This window comes from Drosophila miranda, chromosome XR (assembly GCF_003369915.1).
Source record: "Drosophila miranda strain MSH22 chromosome XR, D.miranda_PacBio2.1, whole genome shotgun sequence".
NCBI lineage: Eukaryota > Metazoa > Arthropoda > Insecta > Diptera > Drosophilidae > Drosophila > Drosophila miranda.
The window spans coordinates 39,121,259-39,135,277 of record NC_046674.1 but is presented as its reverse complement, the minus strand read 5'-3'; the positions used below and the strand labels follow the sequence as shown (position 1 = coordinate 39,135,277).

At 44.0% G+C, this 14,019-nt stretch overlaps 1 protein-coding gene across 10 annotated transcripts in view; it reads right to left on the bottom strand.

The window, feature by feature from the left end:
• The window catches only part of LOC117186604 (cerebellar degeneration-related protein 2-like), a 400,431-nt gene that overhangs the window by 99,238 nt on the left and 287,174 nt on the right, over positions 1 to 14,019 (bottom strand). For 5 of the 10 annotated variants that reach the window (XM_033387594.1, XM_033387593.1, XM_033387599.1 and 2 more), the window contains 2 exons: positions 3,320 to 3,419; positions 3,061 to 3,265 (listed from right to left, as the gene is read on the bottom strand). The exons of 1 other annotated variant lie outside the window; for it this stretch is intronic. In XM_033387594.1, the coding sequence (XP_033243485.1) occupies positions 3,061 to 3,265; positions 3,320 to 3,419 (305 nt within the window). Of the gene's footprint in view, positions 1 to 1,666; positions 2,777 to 2,830; positions 2,984 to 3,060; positions 3,266 to 3,319; positions 3,420 to 14,019 lie in introns of those variants that run through there. 4 more of the 10 variants (XM_033387597.1, XM_033387600.1, XM_033387596.1 and 1 more) reach the window with 4 other exon arrangements.

The window sequence follows — 14,019 nt, the reverse complement described above, 5'->3', positions numbered from 1 at the left end:
GGTCTTATGCTCGGATTATAATTCCCTCTACCATATTATATCCACCACTAATTCTCTTCCTTTATTAAATTACTAATCCTTACACACCTTTCTAGTAATTAGTAATTGTAGTGGTATTTGTATTTTGATTGCATGCTTAGTTTCTTAGTAAGTTTAGTGCTAATTTTCCTCGGTCTAATAGCTATCTTTCTTGCATGTTCGCGTTCGGTTCGGCTACGCACCGTGCGTCATGCGGCAGCGCCCCTCGGTCGGTTGGGCGGGATCCGCGCGTAACAGCCTTCTGCTGGTTGATGAGGTTTTGAGGGATGGAAAGATGGGCACTTTGGATTCTAATTTTTTTAATTAGTGCATTTTCCCTGGTAAAGTTGTCGCTGTTTGGGTAGTGGAGTTGAATTTATGGGTAAGTTTTTGGTAAAGATCCCATTCAGCACTTTTTAGTTTGAAGGACGGTTTTGAGGTAAATTTTGGGAGTGATGGGTTGTTGTAAAGAGAGATTAGTATGGGGAAGTGGTCGCTACCGTGGAGGTCGTCTATTTCTTCCCAGTGGAGCTCTGGGGCAATTTTTGTTTAAATTGGGTTTTTAATGATTCACAAGGATCTGACAGTCTGTAAAAAAATGACTAAATAAATACACATACAGCCATACACATAAATTGGGGCTCCCGTTTTCACATTCCGCAAGATTTATTCGTTTTAAAAACGAAAACATTTTCGTATTCAAAAGTAAATCGGAAAACTTTTGTAAACATGAAAAACGGAGCCTGGCTTATTACTATTATTTAGAGTTCTTCTTTCGTAATTTCCTCGAAGTCTGTGTGCATAGCCATTTCTTCTTGGGTGGTTTGGTTTGGTTAAGTGTGGGCTTGAGTTTGAGATGTCTGCGTAGTTAGTAGTTGGCCTTTTTTGCTGTGTATTCTGGGTGTTGTGTGATGATAAGCGATGGTTGGGGATCGATACTACTACGGTTTGTGGTTTTTGTTGTTGGTGATATGCAGCTATCTCGACGTATGGTGTGGATTGGTGTGTGTTGCGTCGAAAATATATTTTTTTTGCAGTTATGAAGTCCACTTTCTCGGATGATTTGATTATGGCTATTTCATTTTACGTGAGAAATTCAGGGCATTTGGGGTATAGTGGGCTGTGGTTATTTTGGATGTTGGTGTTGTGTTTGCAGTTGCTGCAGAATTTCGCCTTGGTGCATAAATCGTCGTCCGCGGGGTGCGGTTCAGAGCAGTTTTTGCAGATATTGGTGGGTATGCAGTATTTAGTTGGGTGACCAAATTTCAGGCAATTATTGCGTTTGAGGGGGACTGGTGTTTGGGGGCAAACGTTTACTCGTATCCTATCATAATATGCTGGGGCAGTGTTGGTATTTTGAATGTGAGGATGATAAGTCCGGTTTCTTGAAGCAAGCCGTCTTTGAGTTTGAGAATTTTGGTTGCGTCGATGACCTTATGTGTTTTGAGTTCGTTTTTGATGACTTCTATATCGATGCTTTTACAGGAAAATCGTGTTATTTTCCGATTTTCAGGAGCTTTGTTGCCTGGGTTGTTCCTTTGGTTTTTATAAGCAGAGAACCGTCTCTGATTTTCTTGACTGAGTCTACTTCACCACCACATTGAAAGTCAATGACTTTTTTGATAATGAAGGGGGACACGTTTTCAAAGGTTTTATTGTCTGTTCTGTTTATTGTTATATATTTCGGATCGAGAAACGATGATTTGCCCCACGGTGTGTGGAATTTGGGGTCCACATTTCAGGTAGGCTAGGGCTCTACGCTGCACTTGATGTTGTAACTGTTCGTTCGGTATGTTTGTTTTTGGTTTTTTTTGGGAGTTTGCTTTGAGCACTTGATTGTTTTTGTGTAAGGTTTTGTGTGTTGGATATCGGTGCGTTCGCTGCTGCTTAGATTTGGCGTCTTTACTTGACGGAGTATAGACTGATACTGGTGTCTTGACATCACTTGAGATTGCCTTCCGCCCTCATATACTTTTTGAGACAATAGCTCCCAAACGTTTTCTATAATATTCGGGTCCGGGGAGCACGGCGGCCACTATACCACTATATTACATTGTCGTTGTGGTATATCCATGGTACAGTTTTGTTCACATTTGCATTAATTTTCGATGAAAGAAACTGTAGCTCACAAGTCCCATAATAGGAAATTGCACCCCATACCATTATGCCTCCCGCACAGCTGTGGTTTCGACTCAAAACACATTCCTCCTTTTCTTAGGTCATGGTAGTAGTAGTTATAGCCGTCCGGTCCATCCAGGTTGAACCTTTTTTTCATCGGAAAACACGACGTTGTGCCACTCCTCGTTCCATGTCACATGTTCCTTTCCAAAACGAAGTCGTGCAGCCTTACGCGCATCAATGAGAGGTGGTCTTTTTACTATCTTCAACCTCTTCAAATGTTTTTCACTCCGAATAATGCGTTTGACCGTTACCAAACTTGCATTAACACCGCATTCTTCCCTGATTTTGGTTGCTGAACGCTTGGAATTTGAGAATCTGTCTGCTGGTGTTGCCGCGTGCTGAGACCCTCCTTTCATATTTTTGCCATATGTTGCGAATAAAGTTGCCAATTACATTTTGGCTTCGTTCAATTCTTTTAGCGATTTCACTCTGATTTAGGCCAGAATTTATATAACCTTTTATTTGATCTTTAATAAATGGGCATTGTTTTTAATGGTTTTCAAAAAATTAATAAATAGCCTTTAAAAACGTGTCCTGGAAACCACAAGCTTTCTTGCTATATTAACAATGAATCAATCTATGAAAAAAAAAAATTATTTCATATAAATCGGTAAGTTGGTTAAAAAGATATAGCGGTTTGATTTTGTTGAAATTGTTGAACCTATTTAGTTGATCGGCACTGTACGTACCTCTAAAAAAATATGACAAATGTTTGAAAGACTTGTTTATGGGAAGCTTTTATCAATGTCAGTCGAGTAATTCGACGAAATGGCCATAATATGGCCTAGTGGAACAGCGATATTAAACAAACAAAGAAAAATATTACACACTTATAGAATACTGGGTATAAAATAGTTTTACCTTATAAGAACATCCAGGTGTACAGTTGGCAAAGTGTGAGATATGGTTGGTAACAAGCTCTATATCAGATTGATTTTCCACATTATTCATATTTGGTTCGTCGTCTTCATAAATGTCTTCAATTTGATCTACGGAAGATTGTTCGTCGATATTTTCTGTACGTCCATCTATAACACCCAAGCATCGACTGCACATTTGCCCCTGTCTGAAATATCTCAATATATCATAATTTATTTTTCTCTTACTATTAAGTACCCACCTAACGTCGTCTAAAAGTGAGAACTCATCATGCATGGACATCATTTTCTCATTCGCATTATTTTGAGTTAGACGGGTTTGAAGACCTTGGTTCTCTTGTACTAATATTTTTTTAAAGTAAATTAGTTAAAAAGTGAGAATCTTAAATAAAATACAGAGTTGATACTTATTTTCTTAATAAAGGCATGTTATAAATGTAACTTAAAAAATTTTTGAACTTTAGGGAGGGCTGTCATTTTAGTAGTTTGAAGGTGATACTCGTACATACTATCTACCTTTTTTGAAATAGAATAGCTTATTAAATTTTCAATATCCGTACATTTAGTATTTTTATACCCGATACTCAAAATGAGTATTGGGGTATATTAGATTTGTGGTAAAAGTGGATGTGTGTAACGTCCAGAAGGAATCGTTTCCGACCCCATAAAGTATATATATTCTTGATCAGCATCAATAGCCGAGTCGATTGAGCCCTGTCTGTCTGTCCGTCCGTCCGTCCGTCCGTCCCCTTCAGCGCCTTGTGCTCAAAGACTATAAGAGCTAGAGCAACGATGTTTTGGATCCAGACTTCTGTGATATGTCACTGCTACAAAAATATTTCAAAACTTCGCCCCGCCCACTTCCGCCCCCACAAAGGACGAAAATCTGTGGCATCCACATTTTTAAAGATACGATAAAACCAAAAACGCAGAATCGGTGAGGATGACCATATCTTCTACAGTGCAAAATCTGAACCAGATCGTATAATGATTATAGCCAGAATCAAGAAAAAAATTTCATTCTTTCTCGCTCTGTCTCTCTCTAACACACAGGTTTCATGGTCGGTTTTGTCAATTGCAAAATATGAGTTCAAGGATCTCAGAACCTATAAGAGCCAGAGCAACCAAATTTGGTATCCACACTCCTGTGATATCGGACCTTGACCGTTTCGTGTCCAAATTTCGCCACACCCCCTTCCGCCCCCGCAAAGGACGAAAATCTGGGGCATCCACAAATCTCAGAGACTATTAAGGCTAGAGTAACCAAATTTGGTATCCGCACTTCTGTTAGATCTCACTATAAAACGTATATCTCAGAATTTCGCCCCACCCCCTTCCGCCCCCACAAAGGACGAAAATCTGTTGCATCCACAATATTGCACATTCGAGAAAACTAAAAACGCAGAATCATAGATAATGACCATATCTATCAGATTGCTGAATCTGGATCAGATCGGATCATTTTTGTAGCCAAAAGCAAGAAATCAATTTTCAGTGGCTACGCAGCTCCCGACGTCACGCTCAGACTGATTTTCTGTCTCTCTCGCACGCACTCTTTGTCGTGTGGTTCAATATTAGCGGCGTCTGCCGGAGGAGAGCCATACTGACTAAGTATCGGGTATAAATGTAGAGTTGCGGTCTCCGCAGCAACTCACAACGTTCCACCTCGTTTATTATACATTCAGCCTATTTTAACCAATGTTAGAAAACTCACCACAAGTGAGGACAGTCACAGTCGAAACGGCAGTCACCGTCGACCTGCTTAATACCTTACCCTATGTCTAACACTGAAATAAATATTTGTGTATATTTGTATTATTTTACATATTCAGCCATGTTGCGGTTATCAATTCGCAAAATGGCGAGAGGTAGCAATTTTAAAAATTATTGGCATATTCGTTCGATTCGTTCGTTCTCTTTCGTAGTGATCAGACGCGTTTTTATTTTGCGCTCCGCATTTTTATACCCGATACTCAAAATGAGTATTGGGGTATATTAGATTTGTGGTGAAAATAGATGTGTGTAACGTCCAGAAGGAATCGTTTCCGACCCCATAAAGTATATATATTCTTGATCAGCATCAATAGCCGAGTCGATTGAGCCCTGTCTGTCTGTCCGTCTGTCCGTCTGTCCGTCCGTCCGTCCGTCCGTCCGTCCGTCCGTCCGTCCGTCCGTCCGTCCGTCCGTCCGTCCGTCCGTTCCCTTCAGCGCCTAGTGCTCAAAGACTATAAGATCTAGAGCAACGATGTTTTGGATCCAGACTTCTGTGATATGTCACTGCTACAAAAATATTTCAAAACTTCGCCCCGCCCACTTCCGCCCCCACAAAGGACGAAAATCTGTGGCATCCACATTTTTAAAGATACGATAAAACGAAAAACGCAGAATCGTAGAGGATGACTATATGTTCTAGAGTGTAAAATCTCAACCAGATCGTATAATTATTATAGCCAGAATCAAGAAAACAATTTCATTCTTTCTCGCTCTGTCTCTCTCTAACACACAGGTTTCATGGTCGGCTTTGCCAATTGCAAAATATGAGTTCAAGGATCTCAGAACCTATAAGAGCCAGAGCAACCAAATTTGGTATCCACACTCCTGTGATATCGGACCTTGACCGTTTCGTGTCCAAATTTCGCCACACCCCCTTCCGCCAACGCAAAGGACGAAAATCTGGGGCATCCACAAATCTCAGAGACTATTAAGGCTAGAGTAACCAAATTTGGTATCCGCACTTCTGTTAGATCTCACTATAAAACGTATATCTCAGAATTTCGCCCCACCCTTTTCCGCCCCCACAAAGGACGAAAATCTGTTGCATCCACAATATTGCACATTCGAGAAAACTAAAAACGCAGAATCATAGATAATGACCATATCTATCAGATTGCTGAATCTGGATCAGATCGGATCATTTTTGTAGCCAAAAGCAAGAAATCAATTTTCAGTGGCTACGCAGCTCCCGACGTCACGCTCAGACTGATTTTCTGTCTCTCTCGCACGCACTCTTTGTCGTGTGGTTCAATATTAGCGGCGTCTGCCGGAGGAGAGCCATACTGACTAAGTATCGGGTATAAATGTAGAGTTGCGGTCTCCGCAGCAACTCACAACGTTCCACCTCGTTTATTATACATTCAGCCTATTTTAACCAATGTTAGAAAACTCACCACAAGTGAGGACAGTCACAGTCGAAACGGCAGTCACCGTCGACCTGCTTAATACCTTACCCTATGTCTAACACTGAAATAAATATTTGTGTATATTTGTATTATTTTACATATTCAGCCATGTTGCGGTTATCAATTCGCAAAATGGCGAGAGGTAGCAATTTTAAAAATTATTGGCATATTCGTTCGATTCGTTCGTTCTCTTTCGTAGTGATCAGACGCGTTTTTATTTTGCGCTCCGCATTTTTATACCCGATACTCAAAATGAGTATTGGGGTATATTAGATTTGTGGTGAAAATAGATGTGTGTAACGTCCAGAAGGAATCGTTTCCGACCCCATATAGTATATATATTCTTGATCAGCATCAATAGCCGAGTCGGTTGAGCCCTGTCTGTCTGTCCGTCTGTCCGTCTGTCCGTCCGTCCGTCCGTCCGTTCCCTTCAGCGCCTGGTGCTCAAAGACTATAAGATCTAGAGCAACGATGTTTTGGATCCAGACTTCTGTGATATGTCACTGCTACAAAAATATTTCAAAACTTCGCCCCGCCCACTTCCGCCCCCACAAAGGACGAAAATCTGTGGCATCCACATTTTTAAAGATACGATAAAACGAAAAACGCAGAATCGTAGAGGATGACTATATGTTCTAGAGTGTAAAATCTCAACCAGATCGTATAATTATTATAGCCAGAATCAAGAAAACAATTTCATTCTTTCTCGCTCTGTCTCTCTCTAACACACAGGTTTCATGGTCGGCTTTGCCAATTGCAAAATATGAGTTCAAGGATCTCAGAACCTATAAGAGCCAGAGCAACCAAATTTGGTATCCACACTCCTGTGATATCGGACCATGACCGTTTCGTGTCCAAATTTCGCCACACCCCCTTCCGCCCCCGCAAAGGACGAAAATCTGGGGCATCCACAAATCTCAGAGACTATTAAGGCTAGAGTAACCAAATTTGGTATCCGCACTTCTGTTAGATCTCACTATAAAACGTATATCTCAGAATTTCGCCCCACCCTTTTCCGCCCCCACAAAGGACGAAAATCTGTTGCATCCACAATATTGCACATTCGAGAAAACTAAAAACGCAGAATCATAGATAATGACCATATCTATCAGATTGCTGAATCTGGATCAGATCAGATCATTTTTATAGCCAAAAGGAACAAATCAATTTGCACTGGCTACGCAGCCCCCGAAGTCACGCTCAGACTGATTTTCTGTCTCTCTCGCACGCACTCCTTGTCGTGTCGTTTAATATTAGCGGCGTCTGCCGGAGGAAAGCCATACTGACTTAGTATCGGGTATAACTGTAGAGTTGCGGTCTCCGCAGCAACTCACAACGTTCCCCCTCGTTTCCTTTTGTTTTGAAAAAACAGCCGGTGTTTTCCTAAATAAACTTTACTTAACTTCCTAACCAGCCAACAATCTGGAAACCTATTCTATTCCGCGAGTGCATGCCTTTGATTTGTGTTAAAACATTATTTAACTTTTTATTTTTCGGCGTCGGCTTGTCGTGTTTGTGTTGTTGCAGTGAGTGAGTACGCATTACATTGCGATACAGTCCGCTCTCGTCTTGTAGCTTTTGTTGTATTATCACTCTCTCCCTATCACCGAAACTTAAATAACTGTTCTTTCTCTCTCGCTCTCGTAACTTTCTGTTCAGTAGCTCTCTCTCTCTCATTAGCTGCTGCTGCAACTGTTCTCCTCTCCTCCTATTAGAGTTTGTCTGGCACACTGGTTTGATAGCCATTTGTTTTGAAATATTAGTTTTCTGTTGTATGTGCCAAAAAATCATGCAATAAGCAGATCACCCACGATCAGCCGATTATCCCCAGCTGGCTCTGCGACACGCTATGCACGCAAAATGCGCTTGATTTTCTGGCCTTGTGGGTGATGCCATATCAAAGCGTAATGGTTTGCACTACAGTTGCGAGGCATGCCGTGCGGTGGGGAAAGACATGGTAGCTTTTATGAGGCAGACGTGGAGTGGCTTTAAGGAGCTGACCGTTGGTTTTAAAAACCAATACGATCGGCTCCTAGCCATGGAGGCTCAGTTTAGCGGTTTAAAACTGAATGAGTCTCCGAGGCGTAAAATGGTCACTCCGCGGGATCTGCAAGTGCCAATAGTCGCTCAGCCGCTCGTTGCCGAAAATCGGACTCCGACCACTCAAAGTGTACAGCAGCTGATTTCGTTTGCCACCCCAAGGGCAACGACAGCTGCTGGCGATGCAGATTCGGTTGCCGAATTCATCGCTTCGGAGAATGGGAAGCCAAGTACGTCTGCAGCGTCCGTGTCCGTAGTGTCCGCAAGCTCACTAGTTGTCCCGTCCATCCCGATCCCACCAGTAAATAGACGTTCCGTACTAGACGTACTAGGCCTGTGGTGCCCAAACCACTGGTGGGAGTCCCACCAAAACGACAAGTTTTTGTTTCACGGCTGGCCCCTGACCTCACATCTAATGATGTATTCAAAGCAAAATAAAAGCCGTGGGTTTAAAGGTGGAGAAATTCAATTTCTCTTATGCCAGGGAGATAGCCTCGTTTAAGATAAGCTTCTCCCCAACTCAATTTGACACCATTTGCTCCGCCAAATTTTGGCCGGAGCATTTGGTGGTGAAGGAGTTTAAGGCTAAGAAGAAGAATAGGCCCCCATATCCCTTACAAATCTTTCCAGTGTGCCACCCTCAACCTCAACTTCCTCTTCCTCAACATCCCGTCTTGCTTCCACCTATCCAAAAAACTAACTTCTCTTTTAGTAACCTATCAGAATGTAAGAGGCTTGCGTAGTAAGCTCAGCATTCTTTTCCGGGATAGTGTTGCATTTGCTTCCCACGTTATTGTGTTTACTGAAACCTGGTTAAAGCCGGACATTCTTAGTTCCGAGGTTTTGGCAGGTCGGTACACAACTTTTAGAAAGGACCGTTCGTCTCGACGTGCAGGGGGGGTTCTAATTGAAGTGGACTCTTACTTCACGTCGGAACACTTCACAGTCCAAGTTCAACAGGAACTGGAATTCCTGTGTTTAAAACTGATTCTTCCCGCTTTCGCTATATTCATTACTTGCTGGTATATCCCACCTTCTTCGGATATTTCAATTTATGAGCAGCACTTGTCCGCTTTAACCGCTGTTTCTTCCTCGCTATCTGATAAAGATCGTATGATAGTTCTTGGTGACTTCAACTTGCCAGGAACTGTTTGGTCTTCGGTAAACGAGTCTAGTATCCTAGTGCCCATGTCACGACATGACTTTGTTGACGGCTTGCTTGACCTGTCCCTGTCTCAAGTCAATCATGTGAAAAATTCCTTGGGTCGATTGCTTGATCTGTGCTTTGTATCAGATCCGACCATCGTGTTGTTAACCCGAGCCCTTCCGCTCACTATACCTGAAGACGCCTACCACCCTACTTTCGAGGTGTCGCTACATATAGGACCAACTGTATTGGATCGGTCGAGTAGGCTACCTGAACGTGTCCGCTGCTTTCGTAAAGCCGAGTTTGCGAGGCTTAATACCTCATTAGGGATTTTATTGGTCCGCTTTGTACTTGTGCACTGATGTCATAAAAGGCACAAACATTTTTTACAATGCTCTTGGCACATTTTTTGATTCTTGTGTCCCGCTTTCTTGTCCGACTAGATCTGGAAAACCCCCTTGGTTTACCAAAGAGTTATCCAGTCTAAAAAACTTAAAATCAAGACTTTATAAAAAATTTCAAGAAGTGGGTTCTCCTACTTTTCACTCTCGCTATGTAATAGCTCGGTCAAACTTTTCAGTTCTTAATGCTCAATGCTATAAGAACTACCATCTCGATGCAGGATACGTTTTTCTCAGGACCCTAAACAGTTTTACTGCTTCGTAAACAGTAAGCGTAGAACGTCCGCACACGCATCCTCGCTATCATTTTGTAATACGTCGGCAAATAATGATCAGGCAATTGCCGATCTTTTTGCCAAATTTTTCCAAACCACCTATTCTGAGGAAAGCTACTCTGGTCATCCGTACCCATACGGTTTACCGAGGTCGAACGGCATTTTCAGTCCCTTGTTAAATGAATGTTCTTTACTTCATGATCTTCGACTAGTTAAGCCGGTGTTTTCACCGGGTCCAGACGGAATTCCAGGTTGTGTACTCAGGTACTGCGCCGAGGCTCTGTCTGGACCTTTGCTTAAACCTGTCCATTGATTCTTCTTGCTTCCCTCCGATCTGGAAGGAATCGTTTATAATTCCTCTACATAAAAAAGGTAGCAAGTCTGATGCAAAAAATTATAGAGGTATAGCAAAGTTATCCGCTATTCCTAAAATGTTTGAGAAAGTCTTAACTCCGCACTTGCAACAGCTGTGCAAGTCACTTATATCTTCAACTCGGCATGGATTTATAAGGCAGCGATCAACCACCACGAACTTGTTAGAGTTTACCTCTTTCATTATTATAGGCTTTCAAGGTAACTTACAGACGGATGTTATTTACACCGACTTTAGTCGGTCAGTCATGGTGTTGTGCAAACTTGTTACACCTTAGTGCCTCGAAATGTAAAGCTATGACATTTCATCGTTCTAGCCCTTTGTTGGCTCCCTATACCCTATTTGGTGGTTCTCTTGAGAGAATTACCCTGGTGGATGACCTGGGTGTTATGTTAGACCCCAAGTTAAAGTTTTCCGAACACATTTCTACCATGGTAAATAAGGCCATGGGCGTGCTTGGGTTTATAAAGAGGTGGTCAAAGGTATTTGACGACCCCTATATAACAAAGACTCTCTATACCTCGCTTGTTCGTCCGATCTTAGAATACGGCTCCTGTGTATGGTGCCCTCAGTACAAAGTACACCAGGACCGTATACAATCAGTACAGAAAAACTTTTTACTCTTTGCTCTGCGGGGCCTTAACTGGGATGCGGGTGTGAGACTCCCATCTTACTTTAGTAGACTGCTATTAGTAAACCTCCCATCCTTAGTACACCGTAGAAAAATGCTTGGTGTGATTTTTGTGCAAATCTTGATCAGGGGTGACATAGACAGCCGTGATCTGTTGAGCCGCATAACCTTCACGATTCCTATTAAACTTACAAGAAATTTTATACCGTTGTTCCTTCCACTTTGTAGATCGAATTATTCCTTGCATGAACCGTTTAGGGTCTTATGCTCGGATTATAATTCGCTCTACCATATTATATCCACCACTAATTCTCTTCCTCTTATTAAATTACTAATCCTTACACAGCTTTCTAGTAATTAGTAATTGTAGTGGTATTTGTATTTTGAATGCATGCTTAGTTTCTTAGTAAGTTAAGTGCTGATTTTCCTCGAATGTTAGTCTAACAGCTATCTTTCTTGCATGTTCGCGTTCGGTTCGGCTACGCGCCGTGTGTCATGCGGCAGCGCCCCTCGGTCGGTTGGGCGGGAGGAGAGCTGCGTTTTGCCTGGGATCCGAGTTTAACAGCCTTCTGCTGGTTTCATACGGGCCACTTGACGGTGCAGTAAATGCATCGCCTCTTGAAAGATGCAGTCATTGCATGTCAACGGCCAAGAATATAGATATGTAATAAGCCGTCAGCCTTCGGGTGCTACAGGGGGCCACCCCACCCTCCAAGTGCGAATCGGGTATGCGGCTGGTAAGCGCTCCGGGACCGAAGAACTCATGGAACGTCGTACCAGGACAGGAGACGAGCGGCTTTCATCCTGGCCAACGAAGACCCTAGCTACAGGTCTGAAAGAACTGAGCAGAGGCTGAGCAGCCAAAGCCGGAGAGGGCGCAGCCAAGGCCCCCAAGAAGCGGCAACTCTCAGCGGAGTATCCCGCTAGTCAGTCAGTCTCCCACCTCACGGGCCTGAGAAGATCGTCAGGTGGCCAAGGTAGAGAATATCCAAAGACAGAGGCGCCATATCATCCTCGTCCTTAATGAGGAGTCCGTAAAGTTCCTCGCAAAGACGGGCGGTGCAGTGGATTATGGCTACAAAAAGGTTACTATATACACCTACAAGTCCGATCACAAGGGCAGGCAAGTGGAGGTCGAGCGAGACCCGGAGCTGCCGGAGATCCCGAAAGAGGGGGCCTCGTGTGAGGAGGACAACCCTGCGTCGGATGCGGCGTCCATGATGTCGGACGACATCCTGGATGACTACGCGTTCGACGAGAGCGACCTAGCCAGGGGTCTCAGACACATCGTTGTCGGGGAGGAGCCGGAGTCCCCCGACAGCGACCTATAAACAACAATGGTGGAGGTGAGCCTCAGGAATGTCACTGACGCTCCTGCAGATAAACCTCCACCATCGTAAGGCAGCATGCGCTGCTCTACTGCTCCACCTGGCCAAGGGTGGAGCCGACATAGTCCTCATTCAGGAGCCCTGGATCCTCGGAAACAGGGTCTCCCCTCTGAGGACTTCAGACTATAAGCTATACGTAGCTAAAACCACAGGTAATTTCAGCAATGAAACCATATCGCAGTGAGCCTCGAAGGCCAGGAGCGCTCACTGAGGACCTGCTCCGCATACATGGGTCAAGATCAACCTGACCCCCCTCCAGACACGCCGGGCTATAATCGCAGACTGTTCGGCCAAGGACATCGGCCTAATTGTGGGGTGCGACGCCACGTCACATCACTGCCAGTGGGGAAGCACTGACACAAACGAAAGGGGTGAGTACCTTTTCAGTTACTTACGGACCACTCAGATGAGGAGGAGTTTTCCAGGGAGGCCACGACTCGTCTGGTTATAATTTCTCTCTGGCAAGAACAGAGGCCGGAAGAAACCTGAATGGTGGAATTCGAAACTGGGGGAACTCCGGAAAGCCTCCCGGAGACTCTTCAATAAAGCTAAGGCTGAAAACGTTGAGCAAAACTGGGCCGAGTATAAGGCCAGTCTGTCAACCTACAACAAAGAACTTAGGAAACCCAAACGCGCCTCTTGGCGTACGTTCTGTAGAGAGATCAAGAACAACTCAGAAGCTTCGCGCCTGCGCAGAGTTCTCTCAAAGACAACACCCACCCTGGCCTACTTGAAGAATGCCGACCAGTCTTGGACCCGTCCAGCGATGAGTCGCTAAATCTTCTCCTTCTCCTATTGTCTCAAATGCCATCCTGAGCCTGCTAAGAGAGGAGTAAATTTCCTGGGCGATCAAAAGCTTTAAACCTTACAAGTCCGCGGGGCCACACGGCATTTTCCCTACCCAACTAATTATCGCGGGACATAAAACCATTTACTGGCTCAAAATAATTTACGAGGGAATCTTCTCCCACGGGTGAATCCCTGACACCTGGCTTCAGACCAAAGTCGTTTTTATTCCCAAGGCATCCACCGAAACGGCTCTACACTCGATCACATCGCTCATCGAAGCGTTCCTTAACTTTAAGGAGTATACCCTGGTAGTCTTCCTCGACATAGAAGGCGCCTTTAATAATATCCTTCCGACCGCCATCACGGGCGCGTTGACGGACCTGGGGGTTGACTCCCGGACGGTGAGCCTGATCGATCAGATGCTACAATGCAGGTCGGTTGAGGCATCACTGGGGACGTCAACATGCACCAGATTTGTCAGCAGAGGCACACCGCAGGGCGGAGTCCTCTCGCCCCTCCCATGGAGGGGGTGGCTGCCGCGTGGTGGCGTATGCGGACGATGTTGCTATAGAATTCTCCGGAAAATTTCTGCAGACGTTGTTTGAGTGCATGACAAGTACTCTCACTAAGATGTCGAGATGGGCAGACAAATTCGGGCTAGGAGTTGACCCGTCTAAAACGGAGCTTGTCCTTTTCACTAAGAAGTACAAAGTTCCGGT